The 27,646-nt window shown below is 45.3% G+C and overlaps 1 protein-coding gene across 2 annotated transcripts; it reads right to left on the bottom strand.

The window, feature by feature from the left end:
• Positions 1–4,072: 4,072 nt before the first annotated feature.
• LOC119164652 (XK-related protein 5) lies at positions 4,073–14,402 on the bottom strand. Of its 2 annotated transcripts, XM_075874231.1 has the most exons (4): positions 13,402–14,402; positions 12,001–12,100; positions 8,266–9,729; positions 4,073–5,775 (listed from the first exon to the last, which is right to left on the bottom strand). In XM_075874231.1, exons 3-4 carry the CDS (start codon positions 9,496–9,498, stop codon positions 5,446–5,448), a joined length of 1,563 nt encoding a protein of 520 aa, XP_075730346.1. In that variant the 5' UTR covers positions 9,499–9,729; positions 12,001–12,100; positions 13,402–14,402; the 3' UTR covers positions 4,073–5,445. The 2 variants fall into 2 exon arrangements, with proteins under 2 accessions (XP_075730346.1, XP_075730347.1); XM_075874232.1 differs by lacking the exon at positions 12,001–12,100.
• Between the last annotated feature and the right edge of the window lie 13,244 nt (positions 14,403–27,646).

Raw genomic sequence — 27,646 nt, 5'->3', positions numbered from 1 at the left:
CATACCATTTGAGTAATGTATTATGTGCCCAATTGAAAATGTGATCATGCTAATATAAATAAACTTAAAGGTTTCATACTAAATGCCAACAAGATTTACATGAAAGGAACAGAAGGCTAGCAGGCTGAAAGTGAAACACAATAAATTTTTGTGCAGGTTCAATAACTTTGTGTCTGTAGACGTAAAACTAGAAATCGGGGCAAGCGTAAAATTTCTGTTGGTCTAGAAATTCACATGTGTGCTGTCAAACGAGCAAGACGAGATTAACTGCAAGTCTCCAGTGTTGTGAAAACAAGTCAAACACCCTGATGAATTGGCTTTTTTGAATAAAACAGTTGGGCTTGTGGAAAACATGTAAAGGTTCTATATTCGCTCGTTTCTCTATCGGAAGTTTATACACTTCGCCTAGTTACGCGTGCATGTGTTGAAACCATTGGGCTTTGCTGATATCCTGCTGTCGGCACATATTTACAGTAGACTCTTATTAAATGACACTCTCTTAAATGAAATTGCTTCTTAAATGGAACAACTGCCACTAATATGTTTGGTTTCATACTTTAATATTATACCCCTGTTTATTTCTTAGTAATCAAAACTTCTCTTAAAGAAAACGTATTTTCCTGGTCTCTTCAGGTTTCGCTTAAAAGGAATTTTAGTTTCAATATACTTTTCATCAGCACCCCACCTTCCGTCCACCATTCTTTTGCAGCAGTGCATGTGCTGCCGGCCTGTCAGTGATGTATCGCACAAGTGTAGTTAAGTCGCGGTGTAATGATGTGACACGAGCCCGATCGAACTGAAGTATTCGGGAAATCTGGTGGGACACTTGGTTATGAGGATTCAGAGTTCTTTGCATGGGTGTGTGTACAACAGACAACCTGAGTTAGCAATTCTTGCCATGAAGCGTCTGCTTAAGCAGCAAAGGAAAAAAACATGTGCTGGCGAAATTCTGCAGTGATTTCCAAAGCAAGTGTTCAAATGATTTATTTATTTATTTTAAGGTACTGTGTGTGAACAGTGTGTGGCCCAAGCAGAAGGGGCTGGTCTGCGATACTAGCAGCATGACAAAAACATGCTCGATTGGGAAAGTATCCTGCATGAGTAACCCTTAGTCACCTGCTGCTTTTGTCTTGCTTGTTGTGTTTTTGCACCACGGTGAATGAAGCAACAGGTGTGCCGAGGTACGCATCTGCAATTTTTTTTATACATATATGTGAGGCTTCCGTGAATAAATGTTTAGTCATGAGTAAGCACGTGTCTTATTGTTTCTTTTTTGTCTTATTACGTCTTTTTCACAGTGAATAACAGAGAAGGGAAGTAGCTGCGCTGAAGTGAAGGAGCGGCTTCAGCCCTACCATTTTGAAATGTCCTCCTTGTGTGAAGGTTAGAACTGCTATATTTTAAGTAAAGCCTTGAGGATAACATGCAGATTTCGGTGGCGACGAAGTATGAAAGAAACAAGGCACCTGCAAGGGTACAGAAATGTGGCCTAGAAAGTGCTTTGGCTACATTTACGTTTGTATGTAACGTTTTTCAATAACTGACGCTTTCTGGAATTTTTGAACTTGTTGACCATTGGCCATTTCTAATATGGCAATCTGATCCTTCTAGCGAAGTTGCTTGTCATTTGATGTTTCCACACTTCGTTGCTGCCTTTCATTGTTTCACGCATGAGTGTCGCGTGTAGCACTTTGTTACAGTGGGTGCACCATTTTTTTAAGAAGCAAGCAACTTGAGAACCGCTGACACAAAATTTTAAGAGTTCTCGTCCTTTTTCTTGTACTAAGTCAGGAGTCACTGCGTGGGAGAGCATGTGGATAATTATTTACGTTACCTCAACCAGTCCAGGTTGCCGTAAAAAGAAACTGAACATAACATCACAAGTTAATGATGATGACATCTTAATGCCATTTGCCTAAGACTACAAGAAAACAAGCTGAACGTCTGTGCTTCCTGGATAAGTCGATAAAAAAAAAAAAAGGACAAAGTTATTGTGTGTGCTTCAAAACCAGCCATACGTTGTAGCTGCCTTGAGGCTCATTATTAGCTGGCTCTTTCAGTTTTTGTGGTAGGGTACAGAGTTTCCTTGAGCATGTTTAGCATTACCATTCCCAAGAATTTTTCAGACAAGAGTATTAATCTTCGCACTTGAAGGGCACAAGACAGATTTATGTTGAAGTGGACTCTTTAAATACTACATCGGTAACCTTGCCGCATTTATTTAGCATAAAAAAAGTGCACAGTGTAAAAAAAAAAATGTTGCATATCAAGGGTCAGGACAATTGCGAGTGCTGCAAGTACAATCCCGATTAGCTGCCCCAAATCAGGAAATCATCAAGCCCCAATCAGGTTGCATAAGCCACCACTGCCCACCACTGTCACTACAGCACCTTGTGTATTGCCTCAGTGTCATCCACCTACACTAAAGCCCCTTCATGTAAGTAGTCGTATAACAAATTCAAGAGCTTTTTATAAAGATGTGTTGCGCAAGCAGACACATGGCACCAGTGTAACCAAAGCGGCATGGAACCAAAAGCAATGTCACTGGCGTTTGAAGCAGAATCAGTCGAAATAAAGTGGTTTATCTGAAGATCTAATAAAAAAGCTTATTGTATCACATTTTCTTATAGGACCCCTGACAGCGAAACCTTTGTTTGCGAGTTTTTTACAGTAATTTGAAGCTTCGCATTGGGTAATGCGAAAATTATATTGTAAATGCTCTAACGCATCGTGTAATTAATGCCAGCGGCATTAATTCAGAAGGATCTTGCCTCAGTTTAAAATGCCCACCTAAATACCATAAGAAACTACTGCCCCACTGTGGAGCAGTGCCTGAAACTACGTGTGCTCAAGCTTAAGCGAGGCTGAAATGCGCTTTTTTCAAATGAGGGTGACTCACCGTGGTGAAGAACGAAACTATGTGGGAGCTTTGAGCATGTCCTTTTCAGAAAAAAGAAAAGCATTCCTGGTGTAAGCAGACTAAACCACTTCGAGAGCCACTCGACAACAGAGCGAGAGGGGTGACGAACAATAGTTCTCGCCGGGTGCTAGTCGCGGTAATGTGCGCGTCCCGCCAATGTTCTTGACCTCCGCAACGTCACAAGGGGATCCCCTATTTACGTGAAACCACAGAAAATATTGATAGTACCTAAGTACTTGGATGAGCACGCACCCTTACTTTAAAACCAAATTAAAATAACTTCTAGGCAACGCTCGCCACTAATAATCAGTCAAAGGCGGACCTACATACAGCGCTATCAAACAACACAAGCATCTCTAGTTTCTAAATTTGGTGTCAGGGGTCTTTTAAAGTAAGTTATACAACGCCAAATTTATAATTGATTGCCTTGCTACGCCCGCTGCTTCCTTCCTTCTTGCTTTGTAGGTAATTGTCACGTGACAACCTTAATCATTGGACCACGCTTACTAAAGTACAAAAGAAAGCGAGCATTACAGGATTTTCGAGAGTGAAATGCACTGTTATGATATGCTTAGGAAACAAGAAAACTATACATTTACAAACTGCTTTTCAAGGAAAGAACCCCTCTGAAAAAATTCTATCTCTATCATCATGTATATGCAGGCAAAACATTTTTTTTAAAAGAACTCTCTTAAAAGAAGCACCCCTTTTAAGCAGTCCTCTTTGTTGACCCAAGAGCCAATATGCTACTAGCAAAGACTGTAGTACATGCACTGCTGGTGTTACATTGAGGGAAGTGTGTTTCGTAGGGCTAGCTAGCAACACATTGTAAAAGGTAAAAACAGTGCAAAATAGAGTAGACGAACAAAGAAACACACAGGACTACCACAGTGTTGGTCCCAAGTGTTTGTTCAATGTGTCTTGTCCACTTTGTGTTGTTTTTACCTTTTAGAATGAGGGAACATTAGGCCTGGGTACCATGTCAAAGACATTTCACAAAAGAGACTGCTTTCAGTAGTATTAATATATTGGAAGAAAACGCCGCAAATATCAGTCGGAAAGCCTCTCCAGCGATCTTGTACTAGCAACTTGCATTGGTTACACGATGACCCATACTGGTTTGCCTGTTTGGAACTACGTTGATCGAAATGCTCAATTTCTAAATGGCTTTATTATAAACTAGTGCCAAGTGTGCATGTGTGTAGTGCAAAGTGTGCACTACTTGATGACAGTGACATTGCATTTTGGAGTGGTTGGTCTCTAACAAACAAACAAAAAGAGAGAGAGAGAGAGAAAACCTAGAAAGCTTGGTCAGAAACCACAAAGTGATACTAATTTTTTATCGCATAGAACTGAAACCTTGAGACAGCTTGGTTGGATAAGCTCTAGTGAATGCAGACATTGTATGCTAGCAGCAGCCTTGCACTAGTGGACACAATATGCAAAATTTTGACAAGATTCAAAGGACCCTTGCTAAATGACGAAGTAGCATAGAAATTACATAATTGCATAAAATTAGGGGTGTGCAAATTGTGATTTTTCTAATTCTGAATCAAACAAAAATAAAAAAAATGCCAGAGGCAAATTGCATAGAAAATTGTACATTTAATAGCTATATTTACAGGGTTATGTGCAAATAAACATATGTATAGCACTAAATGCACTGTTTTTTTTGCTATCTCCTCTTATTCTTTCTTACTTTTGAGTTTTTTGGAGCTTCAATACGTTTAGCATAAATGGACCATGAGGAAAAAATAAGCAGACTCTTTAAATGGACAGAACTTTTAAAATTAGCACACAGCAGATTATTGCACAGCCAGTAAAGTCTGTTTACCTGAGCAATGTCACTAGCTGTACTACATACGTTCTCATGTTTTGTGTCAACATATAATATGCCAACAAAGACATAATTTTTGAAGCACGAAAATTCGGGTGAGCTTGTACTGATCCATATGGGCATAGTGCTTGTTTGCGTAGTCTGTCTCTTGTATCTTGCCTGTTAAGCGCTCTTGAATACATAATTCTATTGCGTTTTCCTTTTAATTTTATTGCGCTTTCCATAATTTTACATGACATAATTTATTGCAGCAATAAATGATGCAATAAATTATGTCAATAAATGACATAATTTTATTGTGCTTTCCTTTTAATTTGTATTGCATTATCTTATATGCACTTGACATTCTGAAACTTACATGAAGTGCTGAAAAAGTGTTTGAATTTACAAATAGTAGCAATTTGATTCATTTTCAAATGGTACAGGACACTTTTTGATTCAATGTAAAAAATTCATGAGTATTTGCATAGCCATGTACAGAACAGAAGACACAATGTTTCAATGCAGAATAAATGCACAGTGTTATTATGCTGGCTTCTGTTCTTTTCGTTTTTTTTGTGGCACATGATCTAAAAACTGGTCGCACGAAAATGTACTGGTAATAAATATTCACGCTATGTTCCACGTGCAAAAACGCAAAGGAGCAGTGGAGTTCAATGTGGTCGTTCTCACCACCAACAAGAAGCGGTCAAAGCTGAGTCTCGGGTCCGTGGGGACGCCCTAGGAATGTTCGGCACGCGCGGAACCGTGCAGACGCATCCTCATCGGCCGAGTCCACATCACCATCACTCGAATTGCTCTCACGGAACGTGAACGGTCTCTGGGTCCATCGGACTTCACGTGGCTGGGGTGGTATACGAAGGCTGCCAACGCCTCGCTCTGGGTCAAGGCGCTGCGGGCACAACAGGATCTCAGGTGAGCCACCAAGCAGTGATCGATAGCAGAACTGCGGGGGGCTGCGGAGCCATGGCTGCTTCTTGGAGCGTGGAATTGGTTGCCGCGGTGTGGGACCCTGCATCTTGAGAGACGAAAAAGAAGACAAGATATTCAACACTAGACCGAAATGGCAAACTAGGCAAATTTGGCAATTGAATGTGCCACAAAATGCACACTGTGGCTCAGACGAAAAAACAAGACACAAAGATGACACAAGCGCTCTTGTCTTGTTGTCATGTCATTTGTCTGGTGCAGCTAGACATTTTACAATTGAAAATCTAGTGACAAACATAATTTAATAAAATCATTCAAGCACTAAAAAAGTCATACACTTGAGAGATGACAGCTCAAGCGCTCTCTTTTTCAGTGTTAAAATGAAGACGTTGTCAGGTACTGAACAATTCGTCTAAATATAGGTTCTGGCTTGCTGCCTCCCAATGGATAAAGACTGGGATTCCTAGAACACTATCTACATCAGGCGATGCATTCCATTAAACTACAAACATTTAAGACATTTTTGCATCCAAAGCTTGGATGCACTTCCCTGATCTGTTTACTTATTTTGTAAATACACTTGAAGAAGTTGCAAGGTTTATTTGAGTCTCATGGTCTTATTACATCAGTTCTCAGTACTGAAATCACAGACCATTCAAAATATGCTATCGCCCAGGCGTTGCATTAATTTGGAAACGCATTTTCACAGGTTCTTCAATAGCTCACTTCACCACTTACCATATCTTGGTGCTAACACCACCATGCCTTTTGCTTCTTACATGACATAACTTAAAAGTAGCTTGTAGAACAGCTTTTGTGCATTTTTTTACTGGAAATTGACTAAATGGAAGGACGTGGCCCGTCACATTGCCACACACAGCCGCTCATCAACATTTGCTGGGAAGCTAAAAACTAATGCCTATATATGTGGCCACCATCCTTTAAAATTTACAATTGTAAACCCCACTTATTATGTAATATGTCCAATGAGAGGTCCTTAAGAGGCTTTGAAACACTTTTCTGAGTTATAATGAAATAGTCTCACTATTAACATGTACAAGAAAGGTGTCTTTGTTGGTAGAGTGAAGTAAAAACAAAGGTTTTAATGACTCGGGGACAAGACAAACGCGTCCATGACTTGCAAAATGTTCGTTCCACACACACCAGGCATGAGCTTTCCTCTCGTGCCCACACTTCGTTGTCTTTTTTTCTTCTCTTAAATACTGAACAATATTTAACCCAGCGCATGATACAAAAATTTGTTTAAATCCATAGAGTACGATGAGTGCAGCTATTAGTCGCCCACTTCAAGCACTTTCCTGCACCGTTTGCGCCTGCAAGCATGCTGAAAGCTGTGCAGGGCGGGGGATAACAAGGGGGTCAGAAGATGCATCCCTTTATCAACACGTGCCGTGACCTTGAGCACTTTTCTTTTCTTGCTTTTATTAAAACATGCAGCGTACTTTCAGTGCGATTGCAAGCGCATCTGTGGCCATGTAGTGGCATCTCTAGAAGGCCACAGTGACTACACAGCTTGCGATGCTTGATTCAGCCAACTGCCATGCGCGGTGGCATATGGCAGAGACGTGTGGGTACATGCATCACTTGTAGAGAGCAAAGAGAATGATTTTTAGCTGACTTTGAGAATTAATGGTCTAGGCCAAGCATCACGCTATAATATTTGACTTGCATGTTTTCAGGAGCCTCAACTACCGATTGGCAGTTTTCTCACACTGCTTGAAAAGTGTAGCGAGCACTTCTAAGAAAACAAAAAGTGAAGGTAGAAACATGGCAGTGCTATAATTGAAGAACGGTTTATTAAACAAATGCGTTAAAAGACACATGCATATCTGAGGCCATAAAAAGAAAAAAATAATGCTAAAGTTATGTTAAGGAGATTGTCACCGGCCTAGTTTCCTCATAACCCTGAAAATGAAAACTGTGCACTCACACCGCTGATTGCTTCATGACACGTTTAGACAAGATGGGACACTTGTATTATTACTGTCTTTGCGGTATCCTGCCAAGAAAAGGTTTACCTTAAGTTCACGTAAGGTGCACATGTTTGAAGAATACTGTCTTGTAATGCAGTTGAACCCCTTAATAAGAGGCTGATTTAAGAGGCCATTGGAACACCAGTGCACACAGTGCACCTACATCAAAATAGGAGTTAATAAGAAAATTAAAACAAATTACCCTGTTTATAACACACACCTCAGAGGAGGGGCAAGAACTGCTTGGCGATACACATCCTTTACAAAGGGTTTAAACTGTATGAGAATATTCGAGTGCTGTGTTGACAAACCTCCAACAGCGAAGTTTTGTTTGTGGCTTTTGTGCTTCATAGAAGAAATTTTTGTCTGATAACCAAAAAACTGCACTGTGAATGCTCTGACGAAATGTACCAATATAATAGCCTTGCAATGTTACTATGCCAGCACTGGCAAAGCCCATCAAATATAGTAGCAGAAATCTTCAAACACTACTATGCCGTTTGGTGCTGTGAACACAACGGCAAAATCACGGTATATCAGTCACCAACTAGCCCTGCTCTCAACCTTATTGAAAGGCAAAATACCTGTAGTGTTCCCCTCGGAGGAAGTTTCCCTTGCTTCATCTCCTCTTCAATAGCTAGAAGGTCTTGAAGTTGCTGACGCCGCTTCTCTTGGAGCTTCTGCTGTATGTCGACTGCTGGCACCGCATTGCTGCCAACCGGAGCGCGTTTCCAGAAAGGCTGAGCAGGCGGAACAAACGATGACGGCTTCTTGCGCTTCCTTTTGAGTGCCGCTGGATTTAGCCGGCAATTGAACACCCCTGTTGGAGCTGCTGGAGCAGGCGCTCGTGGCGGAGGCACAAGCCTCCGTACATGACACCATCGGTAATAAAGAAGCATGAAGCCCAGCCCGAGAAAGAACCCTCCCCACACAACAAACAGCACCAGGTCCTGGCCCCAGTGTGGGCCTGGCTTCAATGCAAGCCAAACAGCTGTCAGAAGACTATTCTCTAGAAACATGGCCGTGTAGAAAGCAGCGCAGCGTGCCCTACCCTGTCGTCCAGGATTAGGTCTTAGATTGACGTAGCAGATGGTGTGCACGTAAGCTAGCAGGGCCCAGTAGGCGAGCCGGCGGCCGGGTGCATCTCCGCGAAACAGCCGCGGGGGTGGAGACGCCAGCCAAACCAGCATGGCGAGCCAGTGTAAAAGCAGCACCACCAATACCCAACGGCCATAAAGCGAAGCGTAAAGAATCAGGGAACAAGCCCTGGCAGACACTGTTCCCAGCCGCCAAGCCAACTGGCAAACCACCCCTAGCCACGTGAGGACTAGTTGGTGAAGCTGCTGGCGACGAATGTTCTTGCTAAAGGAGGCCAGGGCCCAGCAGACGCTGAACAAAGAGAGCAGCGCAGAGACTCGGTCGAGAGGGGCTACCATGCTTGGCGCTGGCTGTGCCCAGGCTAGATGTAGCTGCAGCAGCAGCATCGGTGCAGCTTCACCAAAGCCATGGACGAGACGTAGAAGACACAGGTCTGCCACCTCCTGTTTGACACGGCTTAGATGTACTGGCAGTAGCAGCTTGAAGTAGCGCCACAGCACGCCCGCTTGGAAGGCATGAAGCAATAACACACCTCCTCGACGTGCCTTGGTCTTTGCACCGTGCTGGAGGTACCAAAGGAGGGAGAGTCCCTGGCTGACCACGAGTGACCCCAGGATGCTAATGAGAGCAATGGAGAACCAGAGCATTTGCTGGCGCACAACCAACAGCGTGTATGCCACCATGACGTCGAAGACAATGTCGCAGAAGTACGATGCCATGGAGATGATGTTGAAGAGGACATCGCAGAGTGGCAGCAGTTCCTGGCCGGAAGGCTTGTTGGAGGCTTCTTGCTCCACTGCAGTGGGTGTGCCCTCTGCAGCGCCCTCCTGGGGCAGTTGAGGTGATGGGGGAGCCAGGGCTCCGTGGGAAGCGCCAGATCTCGGCCTGGCATACTGATCAGCACATGACTATCTGTGGCACGCAGTGGTTTGCATCCTGGGTTTTGAAGTCTGCAAGTGTAGAAAAGAAGCCATAGAGCGTGGCAAGGTTAGTGGCCCACTAAAGGCTTACCGTGGTCAAACAAGCTTGATAGCATAGCAAAACACAATCTTAATACAGTGTGCTTGGATGTTAAAATTTTATTATATGGACTCGTAATGTATACTCTTCCCACGTACTGAAGTAAACTACATAGTTACCGACACTATTGTCGCCGAAACTCGCTTGTGGCATCATTCATGCATTACAAACGGTTAATTCCAGCCCATCCAGTATATAACATGATTTATGCAAAATCAAACAATATCACTTGGAATATCAGGTTGGTAACTATACCAATTTTCTAATTGTATTACACATTCTTCAAGCATATATGCAGAAGTGAAACCACTAGTCCTCAGGCAGAAAGGCTGGAGTGATATCAATTTTCCATGACATAAACATTCACATTCTGTACTTATTTTGGAGCTGGCCTATAGACCTACACTCCTCCTGAGCCTCGAAAAAGTGCATTTTTTCCCCTCACCCTCTCTTCCTCACATATCTGGCCACCCCGTCACAGCCACGTGTGGGCTCCAGCGTTTTGTATTGTATGGCGCATTAGAGGTTCACACGTTTTAATTTTTCGATGCACTAAAGCAATTGTGCTGTCGAAAATTGGATTGTCAGACAAAATCAGATCAACAGGCTATCACCCCGCTCTGTTTGGATGCAACAACAGCTATCCAAAGCGTAAAATACTGGCAGCCGAGACATGTAAAGTGACATATGCTCCTAAATCACTTTGTGCCGCATGCATTCTTCTCCAGCAAATAGTTTATTTATTAAAGGTAGTATCTGCACTTGTGGCCATTTTCTTCATCACAGCAGTTGTGACTCTGCTTGGGTGCTGGCACGCTTCATCATGTAGACCAAGGAGAACCAATGTTTAATCTGGCAGTTAATACAGAAAACGTTTTGCTGCCAAAAATTCTCATGTAACCAGGGCTGTACCCAGGAATTTCTTTGGGTGTGTGTGTTTATGAATAGAGCGGCTAATTTGGGCAACCGGTGGCCAATGGGAAGACATGTAAATACAGCACTATCCCCCAAACCTTGAAGTTTGAAGAAACTTCAGGAGAAGTCAGAGCCTACTCGACTTCCTCCCAGTTACAACCCCGCATGTAACATCAACATACCTCATTTCAATTCCAAACATCAGCATATGAACACCACCAGCGGCTTGCGAAACATAACTGGGTGCAACTTTAACATTATCGAGTTTGCACTTTCTAAGCTACATGACATAAAAGCCCACATGATAAGTCTTCTTTGGGGCTGAAATGCACCTTTTGCATTGCTTCAACGACACTTTCTTTCTTGACTTGTCGATTTTGTGACAATAACTGGGCCGCATTATGGCAGTCACACTTTTTAATAAGCAACCCATGTTTGTTAAAGCAAAGTCGTTACTTGAACAAGTGCGCTCATCGTGGTGCTTCTTAAGCACTTGTCAAAAAACAAACAAAATGTTGGCAAAAATGGGCACACTTTCAGTCTATTGCCAGTAATGGCTGCTTGCGCCGTGGTGAACTTAAGCCATGCTGTACTTGTAGATGAGCAACACGCTTTTTTTTTATTTTCTCATTGTGTTGCTTTTGCGTGCAAGTTTGATCTCACCTGTTATATATCCATTTGTTATCCTGTGAAACGAGAAAAGGCTACGACCTTTTAACTATGACAACAATGTAAATAAACACAGGAATTGGTGTTTGTGCACCCTTTGTTCCATGAACATAAAATTTTGTGCTGCTATGTACAGATCACATGGTTCATTATTGATTATAGACTTAGGTTGAGCTTAAAAAATCATTACAAAAAGCCGAGAGTAATTTTAAACACCAATGAGAGTAATTAACATGCAGCTATATCGATGGCGTATGCATTCCTTCGTCTCCATTTATGTTTAAACTATCCCTTCGGTACTTTTCTGAGAAGTTAATGCTAGTGTGACTTGCAGTACCCCACCAAGGTCACCTATAATAACATATGCTAAAGAATTGCCAGTTTACAAGTGGTGCTTAAAAACTGCATTAAAAATTCTATTTACCTCCTCATAAGGACCGCTGCAGGAACGTCTTGTGGGTCACCGCAGCTTTTCATTTCAGCAATTTCGAAGCTGATAGGTTAACAATAACTTACCAGCACCTTTACACTTGTGATGCATTGCTGTGTTCAAAGAACAGCAATACCTAGTGATCAGAGCCTATATGCCCCATACACAGCCACAGAACCCTACTCACCAGCATAGCTGCAAAATATCGCAGATGCCAGACAATGCTACGGTGTCATCTAGCCCCTGGGACCTTTTGAAGCCTCCTAGTGAAACTGGTTTATCAGATGCTGTAGGAGGAATGTAGAATTTAATGAGCTTACCGTCCAGAACACTGAATGTCATGACAGTTGGTAAACTAGCACTCGCTATGCAAGAAACAAAAACACTACATCAATTACTGTGTAGACTTGGGTGAGTGCATCCCTTTTATCAATGTTATTCTTCTACAATCATACAAGACCACAAAAACAAATATAATTCTTCTTCATGATTACTTCATTCATGCACACGGCACATTTAACTACTTGTCTCACTACCAATACTGCTGAAGCTAGATTCACCAGCATATATTTTGGGGTTGAGTATTACCTAATGCCAACAGTTGCACCAGAAATTCCTGTTACATAAAAATATTAGCGATTACTCGGAATTCATTGTTACCCCGATATAATTGGAATTACTGTTTCTGAATTTGTGTTCATTTGATTTTTGTATAATTTCCAGTGCGATTTTAAGCTGCCAACCTGGGCATATGGTCCACACACGAGACAATAAGGTGCAAATAGCAGGCACTGTGTGAGTGGAAATGTCGTGCATCGAGGTCAACATGCATTTTAATTAGCAACTTGTATGACCGGCCACGGGCAAACTTCAAGTGTGCACGAAATGCTAAAGCTGCAGTTTTACGAAGGACACAGAAGCCTCCTTCAGCACACGAACGAAAGTGCTACACAAAACAATGCGCTACAACATGATGTGTCGTCCGGGTGCTGTTTGGTTGACCCTGTACATTGACAGGAAGCTCTGCCACCAACCCGGTTTAGCGTCACACAAGTCAAAGACGTTCCTGAGTCACTGCGGTTCTCAACGCTTAAGTTACCTTCCAGCACGTACGCCCATTCATATGGACGACACGCCGATAGGTATGCGTGGAATTTCGCGCGTAGTCTTTTTCCTACCGAAAGCACTCGTACATCAACAGCCTACGCACTCATGTGCTGACGCTTTTGGCAGTATGCGGCTGACAAAGCAATAATGGGGAGGTGACATGTGATCACACAGACACCACACCGAATACGGACGTCCAGACAACGCACACAGGCGCTTCACAAAGCTTGGCATGCTTCGAATTGGCATAACGCAGCGATCTCGACGGGCAATTGGTTTAATTACGCGCTCAAAAAGCCGCACGAGCGCGCGGCGTGCAACTATCCGTGCGTGGCGCTGTCCCTACATTGTTAAGCGCTTTAAACGGAGTGCATTAAGCGATTTGTTTACATTCCGATCATACTTGCCGGGCCTCTGACAACTCCGCGCAAGTATCCGCAGAGCGCCGCGTTCGAAATGGATGCAAGGGAAGACGACTTACCGCTGTCAGGGTCATGTAAGCCTGGTTTCGTGCCTATGGCTCGAGATCCTCTTCACAAAATAGATATTGCGAGCCCTCGTCGACTCTTGGCATTGGCATGCCGATGGAAAAGGGGGGGGGGGGGGGCGCAGAGAAAGCACTTACACCAAACGTTCTTTCTCTCTCGTCGCGCAAACAGGTTGTTGGAGGGCTAGAGTGAGCAGGTGAGGAGGTGAAAAGAAGGAGAGAACCGACGCGCGGCCGATGCGCTCTAGAAAATGGACCCCTCACATGTAACACATAAGGCCTATCGGATTCCGACGAAAATCGAGAAAAGGCGTGTTGTAGACCAGAAGAACCACTTTTCTCTAGGGTTCCTTGAACGCTTGAATGTAACCAAAGTAAAAGCTACAGAGAATAGACTTTGAGATTGAATACCCGCAGCATATCTTAAAGGCCACGCACAAATTAAACGATGTTTTGCGACGACGAGGGCGCTTCCAGTGGCGGCGGTAGGTAGGCGGCGTTCACCTGTACCTCGTGAACCAGTTCACAGGGTGCTGCACTTTGCCATTCGTTTCAGCGGTGCAGCATTGACGACCTTTGAACTCTGTCATTCGTTTCAAAAGGTGCAGAAGAGGGGCAGCACTGGTTCAAGATTTTCCTGCACCACCTACGCTGACGGTGCTGGCTTGGTGCAGCTGCATGTGCAGCTGAGCAGACGATGCAGCACTTTAGCGTAGGTGGCTTTGGCTTCATACCCGCCTCTACAAACGCGGTGTGTTTTGCCAATATGTTTGCGCCTCATAAACTGTCCACATGTGTGGTTCGCCATCGTTCAGTGTTAGCTGTACGGCGTAAATTAAGCAAAGAGAAATAAGGCCTGCACACTGTTGGCTCATCGTCATTCGTTTCGGGGGTCGCGCTGTGCCTGTGCCGCTGAACTCACGCTGCACAATTTCTGAACTTCGCGTGCGCAGTCGTGAACTGGTTCCAAGAGGTGCAGGTGAATCGAACGGACCTATAAAGTTTCTCAAGATCCTTTCCTTCCTCCGTGCTCAAGATTAACTAGAGGGCACTCTGGCGCTGCGATCGTTCAGCGACCATGAGAATGATGGGTAGTACCAACGCCTCCTCTAGAAAGATGCCTGCCGCATGAGCAAAAAAAAAACAACTGCCACACCCTTTCTCTTAGTCATTTTGAAAATGTTCTCGGTCGCTAGCGTCACCTGTGGCGGACGGTGCACCAACGCAACACTTTGCATAGCCTCCGAAACAATAATGCACAGTTGCAGGTCTCAAACAACTCTCGACTGACGCGCCCCTATGGGCCGCAGACACAGAGAAAGGAAAGGTTGGCTGATACCGCCCGTCGCCGTGGTGATCGATGGATAAATGGATGAATGAATATGGCTGTACCCTTTACATTGGGCAGTGGCTAGCGCCACAAAGCCGTAATACCTAATGAACCAAAAACTAGATTTATTTTGTTTCCTTAAATGCGCCACCATGCCGTAATACTTAATGAACCAAAAACTATATTTATTTTTTTCCTTAAATAGTGAGGTTGAGGATTCGTACTTCGCAGCGAAGGGCTCAATTTTCACTCGTGCCTTGACTTTAGCCACCAATCAGATAACCTCCTTCTAGTTAATTCTACCCGCTTAAAGTCTATTTTGCCCTCCCTGTCCCTAAACCCAACTGCTTTGAAAAACTCTGCGCCATCATCCTGAACTATAGGGCGAAGCCCTTTACAGAACATTATCAAGTATTCGGCAGTCTCTTCTTCCTTTCCACACGCACTGCATACCGTGTCTACCCCTTCGTATTTGGCCCGACATGTCTTTGTTCGCAATACTCCCGTCCTGGCCTCAAACAGTAGAGAACTACCCCGAGTATTATCATAGATCCTTTCCTTGGCTATTTCCTGCCTAAAAGTTCGATAGATCTGAAGTGCGGACTTCTTAATTATGCCAATTCTCCACATATCAGTATCAGCTTCGTTCACCTTCTTTTTAACCGATAATTCTTTTTGGTTTGGCCCCTGCTGTTTTCCAAGTATTTACTAGTCAATTTTCTGGTTCGCTTCCGCCATTCTGTATCGACATTCTTCATGTACAAGTAGCTGAATACCTTCCTAGACCAACGCTCCTCCCCCATTTCTCTCAATCACTTCTCAAATTTTATCTTGCTGCTAGCATCCCTGCCCTCAAATGATGTCCATCCCATATCTCCTTGTACTCCCTGATTTGGCGTATTCCCGTGAGATCCTAAGGCAAGCCTACCTATTCCACGTTGCTTAATTTCTAATCTTGCTTGAACTTCTGATCTCATGCACAAGACCGCATTGCCGAACGTCAGACCAGGAACCATGACCCCTTCCTATATTCCTCTGACAACATCATACCTATTGTAATTCCACAGTGCCCTGTTTTTTCATTACCGCTGCATTCCTGTTACCTTTAGTCGTCACGTATATTTCGTGTTGCCTTAGGTACTCGGCGTCATTGCTTATCCATACGCCCAGCTATTTGTATTTATCTGTTATCTCTAGCGTGACCTCCTGTATTCTAAGCTAACTACCTTCGTTATCATTTAAAATCATGACTGCTGATTTTTCCTTACTGAATCTGAATTCTAACATATCTCCCTCATTACCGCAGATGTCCACCAATCTCTGCAAATCTTCCTTGTTGTAGGCCATTAGCACTATATCATCTGCGTACATCAATGCTGGTAGTGCCTGTTCAATGAGTTTTCCTTGTTTGACGAAAGAGAGGTTGAAACCCAGTCCACTTCCCTCTAATTTGGCCTCTAATCCTTGTAGGTACATCATGAATAACAAGGGTGACAGAGGACACCCCTGCCTAAGCCCCCGTTTCACCTCTGTGGGCTTAGATACCTGTTTTTCCCACTTTATAACTACATTGTTACTTTTATAGATCTCCTTTAAAAAATTAGTGACTACATCTTCCACGCCTAGTGTGTCCAGTATTCCCCACAGTTCCTCTTGAACCACGCTATCGTATGCTCCCTTGATATCGAAAAATGCTAGCCACAGGGGCCTGTGTTCCTTTTCTGCTATTTCGATGCACTGCGTCAGTGTGAACAGATCGTCTTCCAACCTCCTGTGTTCCCGAAACCCATTCGGCAGTGCCCCCAGCACCCCCTCATCCTCTATCCATGCCTGCAGTCTTTCCTTTATGATCTGCATCGCCAGCCTGTAGACTACTCCTGTCACTGTTATAGGACGGTAGTTGTTTATGTCAGCTTTGTCCCCCTTTCCTTTATAGATCATGCTCATCCTGCTTAGTTTCCAACCATCGGGAACTTCTCCATCGATTATTATTTTGCTCACTGCCTCTCTCAAAGCCTGCTTAGACTTCGGACCTAATGTCTTTATCAGAATAATTGGAATGCCATCTGGGCCTGTTGATGTACTACTAGGAACCCTTTTCTCAGCCCTTTCACACTCTTGTTGTGAAAATGGAGCCACTGTGCCACTTGATCCATCGCTGTCTACTGTGGTGCATAAGGCGCTTCTTTGTTAAAATTTTTCTGTCACCCTTGTTCTTATATATTCAATAGCTTCGTCCCCTTCTAGACTAGCACCTTGAGCTGTAGTTATAAACCTCTGCTCTAGGCTCGTCTCATTTTTTAGGGAGTTTAGATGGTTCGAAAATTTCGCAGCTGCCTTTCTATCTTATTTATGTACTTCTGCCAGCCACTGGGCTCCCTTTCTTCTAATCTTTTCATTGATCAAAAGAGATGCATCCCTTCTACAGCTTATAAAGATTTCCCATTTTCTTTCAACATCATCTGTCGGTTCACCCCGCTGCTTAGCATGTCTGTGTTCCCTAGAGGCTTCCTGACGTTTTGCTATGGCTCTCTTAACTTCCTCATCCCACCAACGTTTGGGTTTGTGTCTCCTTTTCCGGTGTGACTTGTCACGTGCCTTAGCAAGCTCTAGCTCCAACAATCTAATTGATTCGTGTATGTCCCCACTGTTTTATTATTCTCAGTGATTACTTTCTCACTTTGTTTAGTGGCTATTTCAATAAAAATTTTCCTGTAGTTGCTCATCTTGTCTCCTTCCCACTTTCACTGCTTTTCCAAAACTTAGCTTGATACGTTTGTGATCACTACCCAGACTTCTGGAGCCACCTTCATCTATGTGCATTCCCCTGAGCTTATCATACATCCTATGTGACATCAGTGCGTAATCTATCGTCGACTGCAGCCTTCCTACCTCCCATGTTATTTGCCCTTCACGCTTCTCGGTACTATTGCAAATGATCAAATCCAGCATTTCACTCATATCCACGATCTTTTTGCCTGTCGGGTCGGTATACCCATCTATATCTTCTATGTGTGCATTCATATCTCCTAGTATAATTATCTCGCACTCTCCTCCTAACTCCTGAATATCCTTTGATATACACTCTACCATTGCCTGGTTTTCCTCTCTGGCCTTTGCTCCCGTCCACAAGTACACGAAACCAAGGAGTGTCATTTGCCCTGCCACTTTCCCTTTTAGCCATAAATGTTCCTTGCACTCCTGCTTCACCCTTTGCCAGTCTGTAGTTTTATGAAGGAATGCCCCAATACCACCCCCCTTTCTGCTGCCTTTTGTTCTATTACAATATTCCCACCCGTAGTCCGCACTGTTAGGGGGTTGTTCCATGTCCCTGAGATGTGTTTCTACAAAGCCGTATACCATCGGCCTCTCCTCCCTTAGCTGTTCTTCTATTTCTTCCCACTTCAGCCTGTTCCTACCGCCCTGCATGTTGATATACCCTATGTCTGAATTGGCTCGGTGCTCGTGGCTACAAAGAGCACGACACCCTAAAAAAGGTACAAGCTCTCCTTTACAGCCGCATAACGTACGGCACTCCCTACCTCAACCTGAAGACAGCGGAGAAACAAAAACTTAATCTGCTGATACGAAAGGCTACAAAGCTTGCCCTAGGACTGCCGCCAGCCGCCTCCACTGACCGACTGCTTCGCATGGGAGTTCATAATACGTGGGAAGAACTCACCGAAGCACACCTCATCAACCAGGTCGAGTGACTCAAGCTGTCACTCACAGGGCAAGCCGTCCTTCGACGCACAGGATACCAGACCACCCTAGAACCCAACGAAGAACGCAAAGGCAAAATACCGTCACAGCTGCGAGAAAGCCTTGAAATTCAGCAGATTCCTCGGAACATGCATCCTCAACATCACCGAGAAAGCCGGCTCGCCAGGGTTAACATGATCCGGAAAAAACCTGGCAATGACCCGCAGGCGCGATACGTGGACGCAGCCAAATATCCGAGACGTAATGCCTTCGCGATTACCGTCGCAGATTACAAGGGCGCGGTACTGGCATCGGCGACTATCCTCGCCAAACGTGCGGAAACAGCTGAAGAGGCTGCTATAGCACTCGCCACCCAGACGTGTGAGGATCCCATCGTGGTCTTTACCGACTCACAAACAGCGGCACGGAACTACTTGAAACGCAGGGTCTCCACGGTGGCGATTAGGCTACTAAAGCGCATGGACAATCCTCCTCCCTACACATGCATCGTGTGGATTCCGGGTCATGAAGGTCTCGAGGGAAATGAAGCGGCACACACCGCAGCCCGCGAATGCGTCAACTGGGCATTCCCATACGAGATCCGAGGCACCTCCCACTCAACAACAGAATCAGAGACAAGAGAAGCCATACCACTAACGTACCATGCATTACTGCAACATTATCTGCTCGAACGCAGGTTATACCCTCCGCCACATCCAAAACTCACAAGAGACGAAGGGACTGACTATAGGCGTCTTCAAAGCAACACGTTCACACACGGCGTACTATTGCACTATATGAGGCCAACGTTGCACCATCTGCCCTCACTGCAAAGTGGCAGACACCCTGGCGCACCTCCTACCACAGTGCGAAGTAAGCGTCCCGAGAATACGAGCAGCAGCACCAGATGTGGACCAAGACCTCCTCAGTGAAGCGTGGGAGGCTGCGATCTCCCAGCCGGACCTGGTCGAGCAGCGTCAACTCGTCGCTCAAGCTCGGCGGGCTGTCCAAGCCAGAGGGTTCCTGGAATAAGGAACCCTCCCACCTTCACTCACAAGCTTCTTTCAATAAATGTTTTCTCTCTCTCTCTCGTGGCTACGTTTATTTCTGCCCCGGACTCTACCTATCTTAGATACTGGTGCCACTTTGGAATCGTATCTGTTCATACCACCTGTCAAAGAGTCTCCCTGGTTGTTTTCCTCGTTACTAGCTATCCTGCACCCCAAAGGGTCTGCTTGCCCCCCCCCCCCCCCCCCCCACAAAAAAAGCTACTGCGCGTCCTGCAAGTCGCCAACCCACCTCATGACCTAGCCGCCCATCGAAGTGAATTCTGTCTCGTTGAAAACCACCCCACCTATGCACCTCGCTGTTTATTTTCACCACCTCAAAGCCTTTCTCTCGACTTATCCGCCATATCTCTTGGTTTGCGTTGACAACCGCTCTTTGCAGTTTGCTATCACGCACCGGTACCTCCGGTATCGTGCATATCGCTACCTGTACCTCAAGAGAAGTGGCGCGCATGTCATCGACGCCTTTGCCCAGTGTAGTGTCTAGTCCTGCTGTATCTTCATTTAAGACATCATTTAAACCGCCTGAAATTATCACGAGGTTTCGTCTATCAGCTGTAGTTTTGAGTTTTGCACTCACTTGCCTCATGACTGCTTCCAGCTGGCGTCCTGGGAACGCCCCTACTGCAAGCCTCTTGTCACCTCTTACCCTCTCTTTGATGGCTTCCGTGCATCGATTTAAATTTGAGTCCCCGGCGATTATCACATGCTGTGACTTTTCAGCTGGAGCGTCCTGCACCTGGGGGTTACTTGCACCTGTGACGCCGCCTGCTTTGTCCCCTCCCAGCCCCACCACTACTTCGCTGAAGCTGGGCCTTGCGACAAATGAACCGGCTGAACCTGCTTTTCCAAACTTACTTGCTCTTTCTTCTCCGCAGTTCTGGCTGCCGGTTCTTTACTGTTCTCTCCGTAGGCCGCTTCTCTGTTTACCTTGGCTAGTGCTTCCTCGGTGGACTTCAGCTTTTCTCCCATAGCCCTCGTTTTCTCTTGCTTTGTCGCCAACGCAGTCTCAAGCTCGGTGATTCTCATCAGCATGTCACTCTGGGTAACCATCATTTTCTCCATTTTTTCCTCGACCTCACATTGCCTACACTTCGCGTCAGCCTCTTCTCCTTCCGCTTCTACATTTGGGTCCACTTTCAAACCAACCCCACATCCTGAACGCTTCACATTCTTTTTAACCATGTCTTTCCGACACTAATTGTTCTATGACTTGTCTCACTCGATAATTACAAAACTCGAGCCCTGCCCTACGAAGAAGAAAAAGTCTAAGCTCTACTACAAAAAAATGTGTGTTCAATGTACGTGGACCTCCCCCACGGGGTGGCAAAATAAAAAGAAAAACAACAAAAAACAAAAAAATCAAACGCACACACAAACTAATAAATACCTGGGGACTGACCCCCGAAAAAGCCGTACAATAAAATAAGTACTACAGGGATTTGAACTGCTGCCATATAATCATAAAGACAAGCTCAAAACATGCAAAATAACTTATCTGCGCAGTCGATCGGGAGCGCTCAAAAAACACGTCCATACACCATGACAGTCCGAATCCGAGCCGAAGATAGTGTCGGACGCGAGCGCCACCGCGCGGAGCTTGTTTAAAACTAAAGGCAGGCCAACTCCGCTGGGTGAGCGAGCCATTCCTCAGGCATCTTTCTAGAGGAGGCGTTGCCACTGCCGCGTTGGTAGTATACACATTTTCCTAGTCTTCGTACTTGCGGGTGGCGAATCGTACTTGCGGCTTCGTTTATTGCTGTGTTTCGATTTTGTTTTGAATGTAAGATTCAACCCTTTTGAACTTCGTGACCTGATTTCGAAAGGCGATTCGAAAAAAATAGGGTGGTGAAGTGCAATCGCTGAACATTTGTTGATTTTTGTTTCGTGAGAAAACAGCTTCAAGCCACACGAACACACACGGAGCCAAGAGCAGGCCAGAAGTACGAAGTTTAGACAAATGTGTGTACTACCCATCATTCCCATGCTCGCTGAAGCGCTGTGCATTGCAGCTCCCATAGACACTAGCGCCAGAGTTCCCTCTAGTGTATATTGGGAAACTCTATGCTGTGAGCAGCCGTCCGATCTAAAGGACCCAGCCGGATACATCCATCCACACAATCGTAGTAACGTAAGTTTGTGACAAGAAGGTTAAAGTAATATGTTTATTTAAACCTCCTTGTTTTGTGAGAAACTCTATGCCTGCTACGTCGTCGTCGCTGGAGTTGCGAAGAGTCGCCACTCGTTTTCGCGGTGATGCCACTCACGTTGAATGGCTTAAGATAGAGTGACCCATATTCTAGGTCACTCTAGCTAAGGTCCCCAGATCATCTAGGGACCTTATGAACGGCGAGGCCGTCGTGACCGTTCGAGCGCCGTAAAGCGGATGGCCCAAAAAATGCGTTTTCGCGCCGTTATCACGCCGCTATGCCGCATTCGCTGGATTTGCGCCTTCTAACTATAGAAACAGCCATTCTCCAGAGGCTCACAGTGGTACACGACATACAAGTGGTATTTGAGCAACACTGCTAGTGAGACTAGAAAACGAACACACCCTGTAGTGGGCATGCACCATACGGTATTGAGTTTCCATTTATTTGTGATTGCCACGGATGTACAATTGATAATTGCCGGTAGGAAGCCACCGCTACGTTTGAACACAAACGGAAGTGTCATTGGGGACAGCACAGTTCCCATTTTATTATATTGAACGAGAAGTCTATTGGATATATTTCGTAATGTATAATTTTTCTAGCATGAGCACGGCATGTATTCATGAAAACAAACGAAAGAGATAGCAGGACATGTAAGTGGAATAATTTACCTCTTGGGAGTTAAAACACACACACACACACACACACACACACACACACACACACACACACACACAAACACACACACACACACAAACACACACACACACACACACACACACACACACACACGGTCAGGAAACTAATTCAGTGGCACCTGAAGGGCACGCAAACATTTTGTTCTCAGACACCAAAAAATGACATGAATATATGAAAGCTGCCCCTTTTAAAGCTTAACATATTTTCAGCTGCTTAGAGGCTTTTGCGAGAACAACTTGTAAATGTCTATTTTGTCAGTGGCTGTAGATGCATAGCTCACTAGTAGTGGCCTGATAAACTTCAAACAGATAAGCTGGGCCAGGTCCTGGTGGTGCAGCTGGTCACTTTCAGGGCAGTTGAGAAGGCCAGAAACAACAATGGCAGGTACAGCCGCTTCTCGAAGTGTTCTGAGTGGCTTCTCCAGCTTTGGCGCATTTTTGAGAGCAGTTTCCCCCGAATAGGCGTGAAATGTCCAAAACATAAATGAACTGGTCAGAAGGGTGGGGTAGTTTGCTCTTGTCTAGATTTCGCGTCAGCTGCTGCAGTGGCTGGTTAGATAGTGGCTTCGAAATCAGATAACAGCAACTGTCGCAAGTCACATGTTCCCTGATTAAACGGTCAATATAGCCACCAACATACACAATCGCTCAAAGCTGCAGCGTTGACAAACTTGCAGGCATTCTGTCAACTTGGAGCCGCTTGATTACGTGGCCAGCTTCTGGTGGCAGCTCAACCGAGCTGCCAAATAATCCCGGTGCGTTCAATAAGAGACCCTTGCTGAGTTCAGGCCACTCATTGTGCAGCACATTGCTGCTTTCTGACGATGCAGCAATTCCAGTTTTTAGCAGATTTTCCAACCCAGACATGGCAGAGTGGACGTCCGATTGGTCATTACAACCAAGTGGCCTTCGTGATTTGCTAAAAAGTGCTTCTATCGGGTCACTACTGAACTTCCTCGTGAGCTCAAAAGAAAACATTTCTGTCACAAGCAAGTGACGAACACATGCAGCCATTGAGTAAGTGGTCAAGAGTAGAGCTTCATAAGTTTTTGAGGTGAGGAAGCCCCGTGGGGAAATTCAGTTTCCCGTAGTTCCTCAATATACAAAGGGAAGGTCACCTTGAGCCACTCTAGACGATCATCATCACATTTGTCACAATGACGAGTGTCAGGAAAATGTTAGTGAATGTGCTGCGCTTTATTGCCGGTGTCATGCAGGGTGAACCAGTGAAAGATGTTCTTCATAAACACAATTGCTGGTTCTGCGAACGCGAAGGAGTGGTGGCTGCCATGTCCTGCTTGTTCCTTCAGGAATTCCTACGTGGAGGTTACATCCAGGGAGAAAACCTCTACCGCTTTCATCACGTTCATTTTCTATATGTTGTTCGGGTACACGCGTTTCCTTGTCAAGCATTGCACCGGCTTGACAAGCCATCTTTTTTGAATTTCATACAGTTTCTTTAGGTAACTGGACACTTCACCATTCTTCCCAAGCTCACGAGAACTGCGACCATATATTTTTAAGCACATGACAGTAGTCGAAACTTAGGAAAAGTAGTCTTTCGGGATCACACGGGTACTCAATACGGTAAGTAAAAAACCCACCGCATACATGTTTCATACCACTCACGTTGACCTTGTGATTGTCGCTGACAAAACGTAGAATGGTGAAGTGAGCTTCTTCTACTTTCTTCATCACATGACGAATAAGCGTTGACAGCTGCTTTCAATCGAGTCTTGGTGAAAGAGTATGTGACTGGGATCCAGTAAGATGTGGAGAGGCTATTCATCAAAAATCAAAGCAACGAATTTGCTACCATGGGTTCACTCTCAATTTCACTAGAAGCTGCCATACCGACATGACCAACAAAACAATCTCGATCGTTGCTTGTTGTATAGTAACTTGGCCTTAATCTTCATCTCATCCACAATCAAAGAGAAAACACTAAACTGCGGCACCTCGAGTTTTTGAAGCTCTACTTTTAAACGAGCTTGAGTTAGGCTATTAAAACCAGTCTCGGCCGAATTTCTCCCGATGTAATTTTGCAGTATGCTTCTGCGTGGCAGCTATAATCATCTATTTTCGCACATTCTTAGACGCCTTTGTAGAAAGGCACCTAAGGGTATTGCAATGGCGAATAACGTCTTCAGACCATGCTGGCTTCTTTCGCTTGAAATTCACGAGTAGGAAAAAAAAACGACTGGAAGGTGTTTTTCTTTTGCTTGTTTCCGTATGTATTATAAGTCACCAAAATGACAGTCAGACATAATTTTGTTGAGCTCTTTTTTATATCTTTCCACTGTTTCACGAATTTTGCCAATTTGTCTTTGCAAATCTGGCACCTTTCACTTCCATTTGGTTCTTTCTGTGGCAAGCGGGCTGGAAACTCCTACATCAACCTGTGTTGCTTTGTCAAAATCTTTCTTGGGGGACATGTTGGGGGTCATAACTTATCATAGAAATTTCGATAGCTGCTTGATCAGTTTCCAATATTTCTTTTGCTATCTCACCGCTATATGATTGCTTGATGTCTGCAGCTAGAATCCTTTGTTGATTAAATTCGAGTTATAAATCCTCGCTGTATGGTTGATCAGCATTTGGAATCCGCTCTTCCAGGTCTTTATCGTCCAAGCGCTTCCACTTTTTTGGGGGTGGCTTATTCTCTATGTTTGCACTCTGCAACGTGGACCTTTTGAGGATGTTCTCAGAACACCAGTCCTTTGAAGTTTTTAGCCTCAAATGCGCCAGGCATTCGGGGAATACAAACGGCACCTCACCTTTTTTTTGGGACACCGCCGCTTGCCATCTATGAATTCTGTTTCTCTAAAATGCCTAGCGCACATTCTTGAGCAATTGATGTTGGTGTTTAGCTCCCAGTCATTCCTTCGAATGGCTTTTATTCAATGCTGCCGCAGTTTTTCGTCAGCGGGAATTTCGTGGAAGGAGATGCCAGGAAGCTTGCTCTTTTAATGCGACCGGCAGAGCTGTACACAGCAGTAGGCCATCGAGATCTGCCAAGAAAAGTGTAGAAAATAAAAATTACCATACAGGTTGATTCCTCGGTTCAAAAGTCGGTTATTCAGGTTGAGACGCAGACGTAAAAACAAAATAACTACATCGTAGTTGGGAGAGAGCACATTCGATCAAAAACAGTGCCAATTTGGCTTAGATCTGGCCCAGATTTGGTTGGCCCTAGTGCTGTGCTCATCCAAGAGGTGTTTCAAAATTGGCCAGCACTTGCCATTTCTGTTTTGAGCGTCGGCGGACTGACAGAGCTCGTCCCACTGCTGTTTGCACAGTGTGTCGCAATGTTGCTCGATTTCTTTGTTCAACTTTGATATTCTTTCCCGCAGCCTACGGTTGTGCCTCTTCTTCTTCCATCGAGAAAATAGAGCTACCTTGGCTTCGAGCAGGTGGGCAAGCCTACTGTCCATCTTCTCTACATTTAAATCTGTCTTTCTCTTCTTGGTGGCAGCGATGGTATCTCTCCGGATGCTCTCGCACCATTCCTCGAAATTGTCAGGAGCACTGGCCCTTGTACCGCGAATGCTGCGAAAAAGATCGCAGTCAACCACCGTGAATTCTCGGACTCTTTCGCGAGTGTGAGTGTGTGTGTGTGTTGGGGGGCAGACCTGGGGGCAGATATGTGACGCTGTAGTCATACTCTTGCAATCGTAGTACCCAACGGCCAAGGTGTCCCGACCAATTTTTGAGAGACAATAACCAACACAGAGCATGATGGTCAGTCACTATTGTGAAATGCCGGCCGTATAAGTAAGGACGAAACTTTTGTATGGACCACACGATGGCGAGACATTCTTGCTCAGTGATGCTGTAGTTTCGCTCAGCAGGTGACAGACTACGGCTCGCGTGTGCCACCACTTGTTCTTCGGAAGCGTGGTTCCGCTAAAGAAGGACAGCACCGATGCCAAGTCCACTTGCGTAAGTGTGTAGCACAGTAGGTGCTGCAGGGTCGAAATGGCGAAGCACTGGCCGTGATGTGAGGCACCGCTTGAGGATGTGAAAAGCGGCTTCGCAGTCATCCGACAAGACAAAGGGTGCGCTCGTGGTCAGAAGTTTGTGCAGAGGAGCCGCAATAGTAGCGAAATCACGTACAAAGCGGCGGAAATACGATGCCAAGTCAAGGAAGCTGCGGAGGTTTTTCGGTGTGGTTGGTGTAGGGAAGTGCAGTACCGCGGCAACCTTGTCGGGATCGGGCTCAACGCCATGTTTCCTGACGATGTGACCTAATACCTTGATGCTGTGACTGGCAAACCGATACTTCTTAGTGTTGAGCTGGAGACCGGCCTTAGCTAAACACGTGAGGACTCCGTCTAGCCGTTCCAGGTGCTGTGAGAAGCTGGACAAAAATATGACAATGTCGTCCAGGTAGCAAAGGCAGGTCTTCAATTTTAATCCCCACAGTACAGTGTCTATCATCCGTTCGAATGTGGCTGGAGCATTGCACAGGCCGAAAGGCATCACATTGAATTCAAAGAGCCCATCTGGCGTAGCAAACGCAGTCTTCTCTTTATCAGACTCGTGCATTATAATCTGCCAATAACCGGAGCGTAAGTCAAAACTTGAAAGGTACTCGGCACCTTGTAAATTATCAAGAGCGTCGTCAATGCGAGGCATTGGGTAGACGTCCTTATGAGTGATTTCGTTGAGTGATCTGTAATCAATGCAAAACCGTACCGAGCCATCCTTTTTTTTCACTAGTACGACAGGAGAAGACTATGCGCTTGTCGAAGGCCTGATGACGTTGCGCGCGAGCATGTCATTGACTTGTTCTTCTATAAGCTTGCGTTCAGAAGCCGACACACGGTAAGGGCGGTGGCGAATGACACGGGATTCGTCGGTGTCGATACGATGGGTGTCACAAAACGAGTGCTCAAAAAGGGCGGGCCGCCAAATTCTCGCGACGAAACGCCGGAGTGACGCCGCGAGGTCAACGATAAAAAAAGAAAACAAACATCCAAAGACTCCCCGGGCGCGCGTCTCTCTCCCTCGGAAGCGTAGGTTTGCCGACGAAACCTCCTCGCGTCGGCGGCCGAGCAAGCCCTGGAAATTTCTCGATGGAAGGGGGCGTGGCGATGCAGGGTTGCGTCATATGCCGCGGACGACCCTCGTACCGTCTCGCGTTTTCCCCCAGCCTTCGCTGCGCATCGCGCCGACGAAACGATGAGAACTTTCTGCAATCTCGCGTGGAAGGTATTTAACCGAGCAGCAGAGATGAGAGATCATGAGAAGAAGGAAGTTAACACCAGCGTGCGTAGGGTATCCCAC

This window comes from Rhipicephalus microplus, chromosome 9 (genome assembly GCF_043290135.1).
Source record: "Rhipicephalus microplus isolate Deutch F79 chromosome 9, USDA_Rmic, whole genome shotgun sequence".
In the NCBI taxonomy this organism is placed as follows: domain Eukaryota; kingdom Metazoa; phylum Arthropoda; class Arachnida; order Ixodida; family Ixodidae; genus Rhipicephalus; species Rhipicephalus microplus.
The sequence above is the reverse complement of the archived record's forward strand: the minus strand, read 5'-3'. Positions and strand labels throughout refer to the sequence as shown.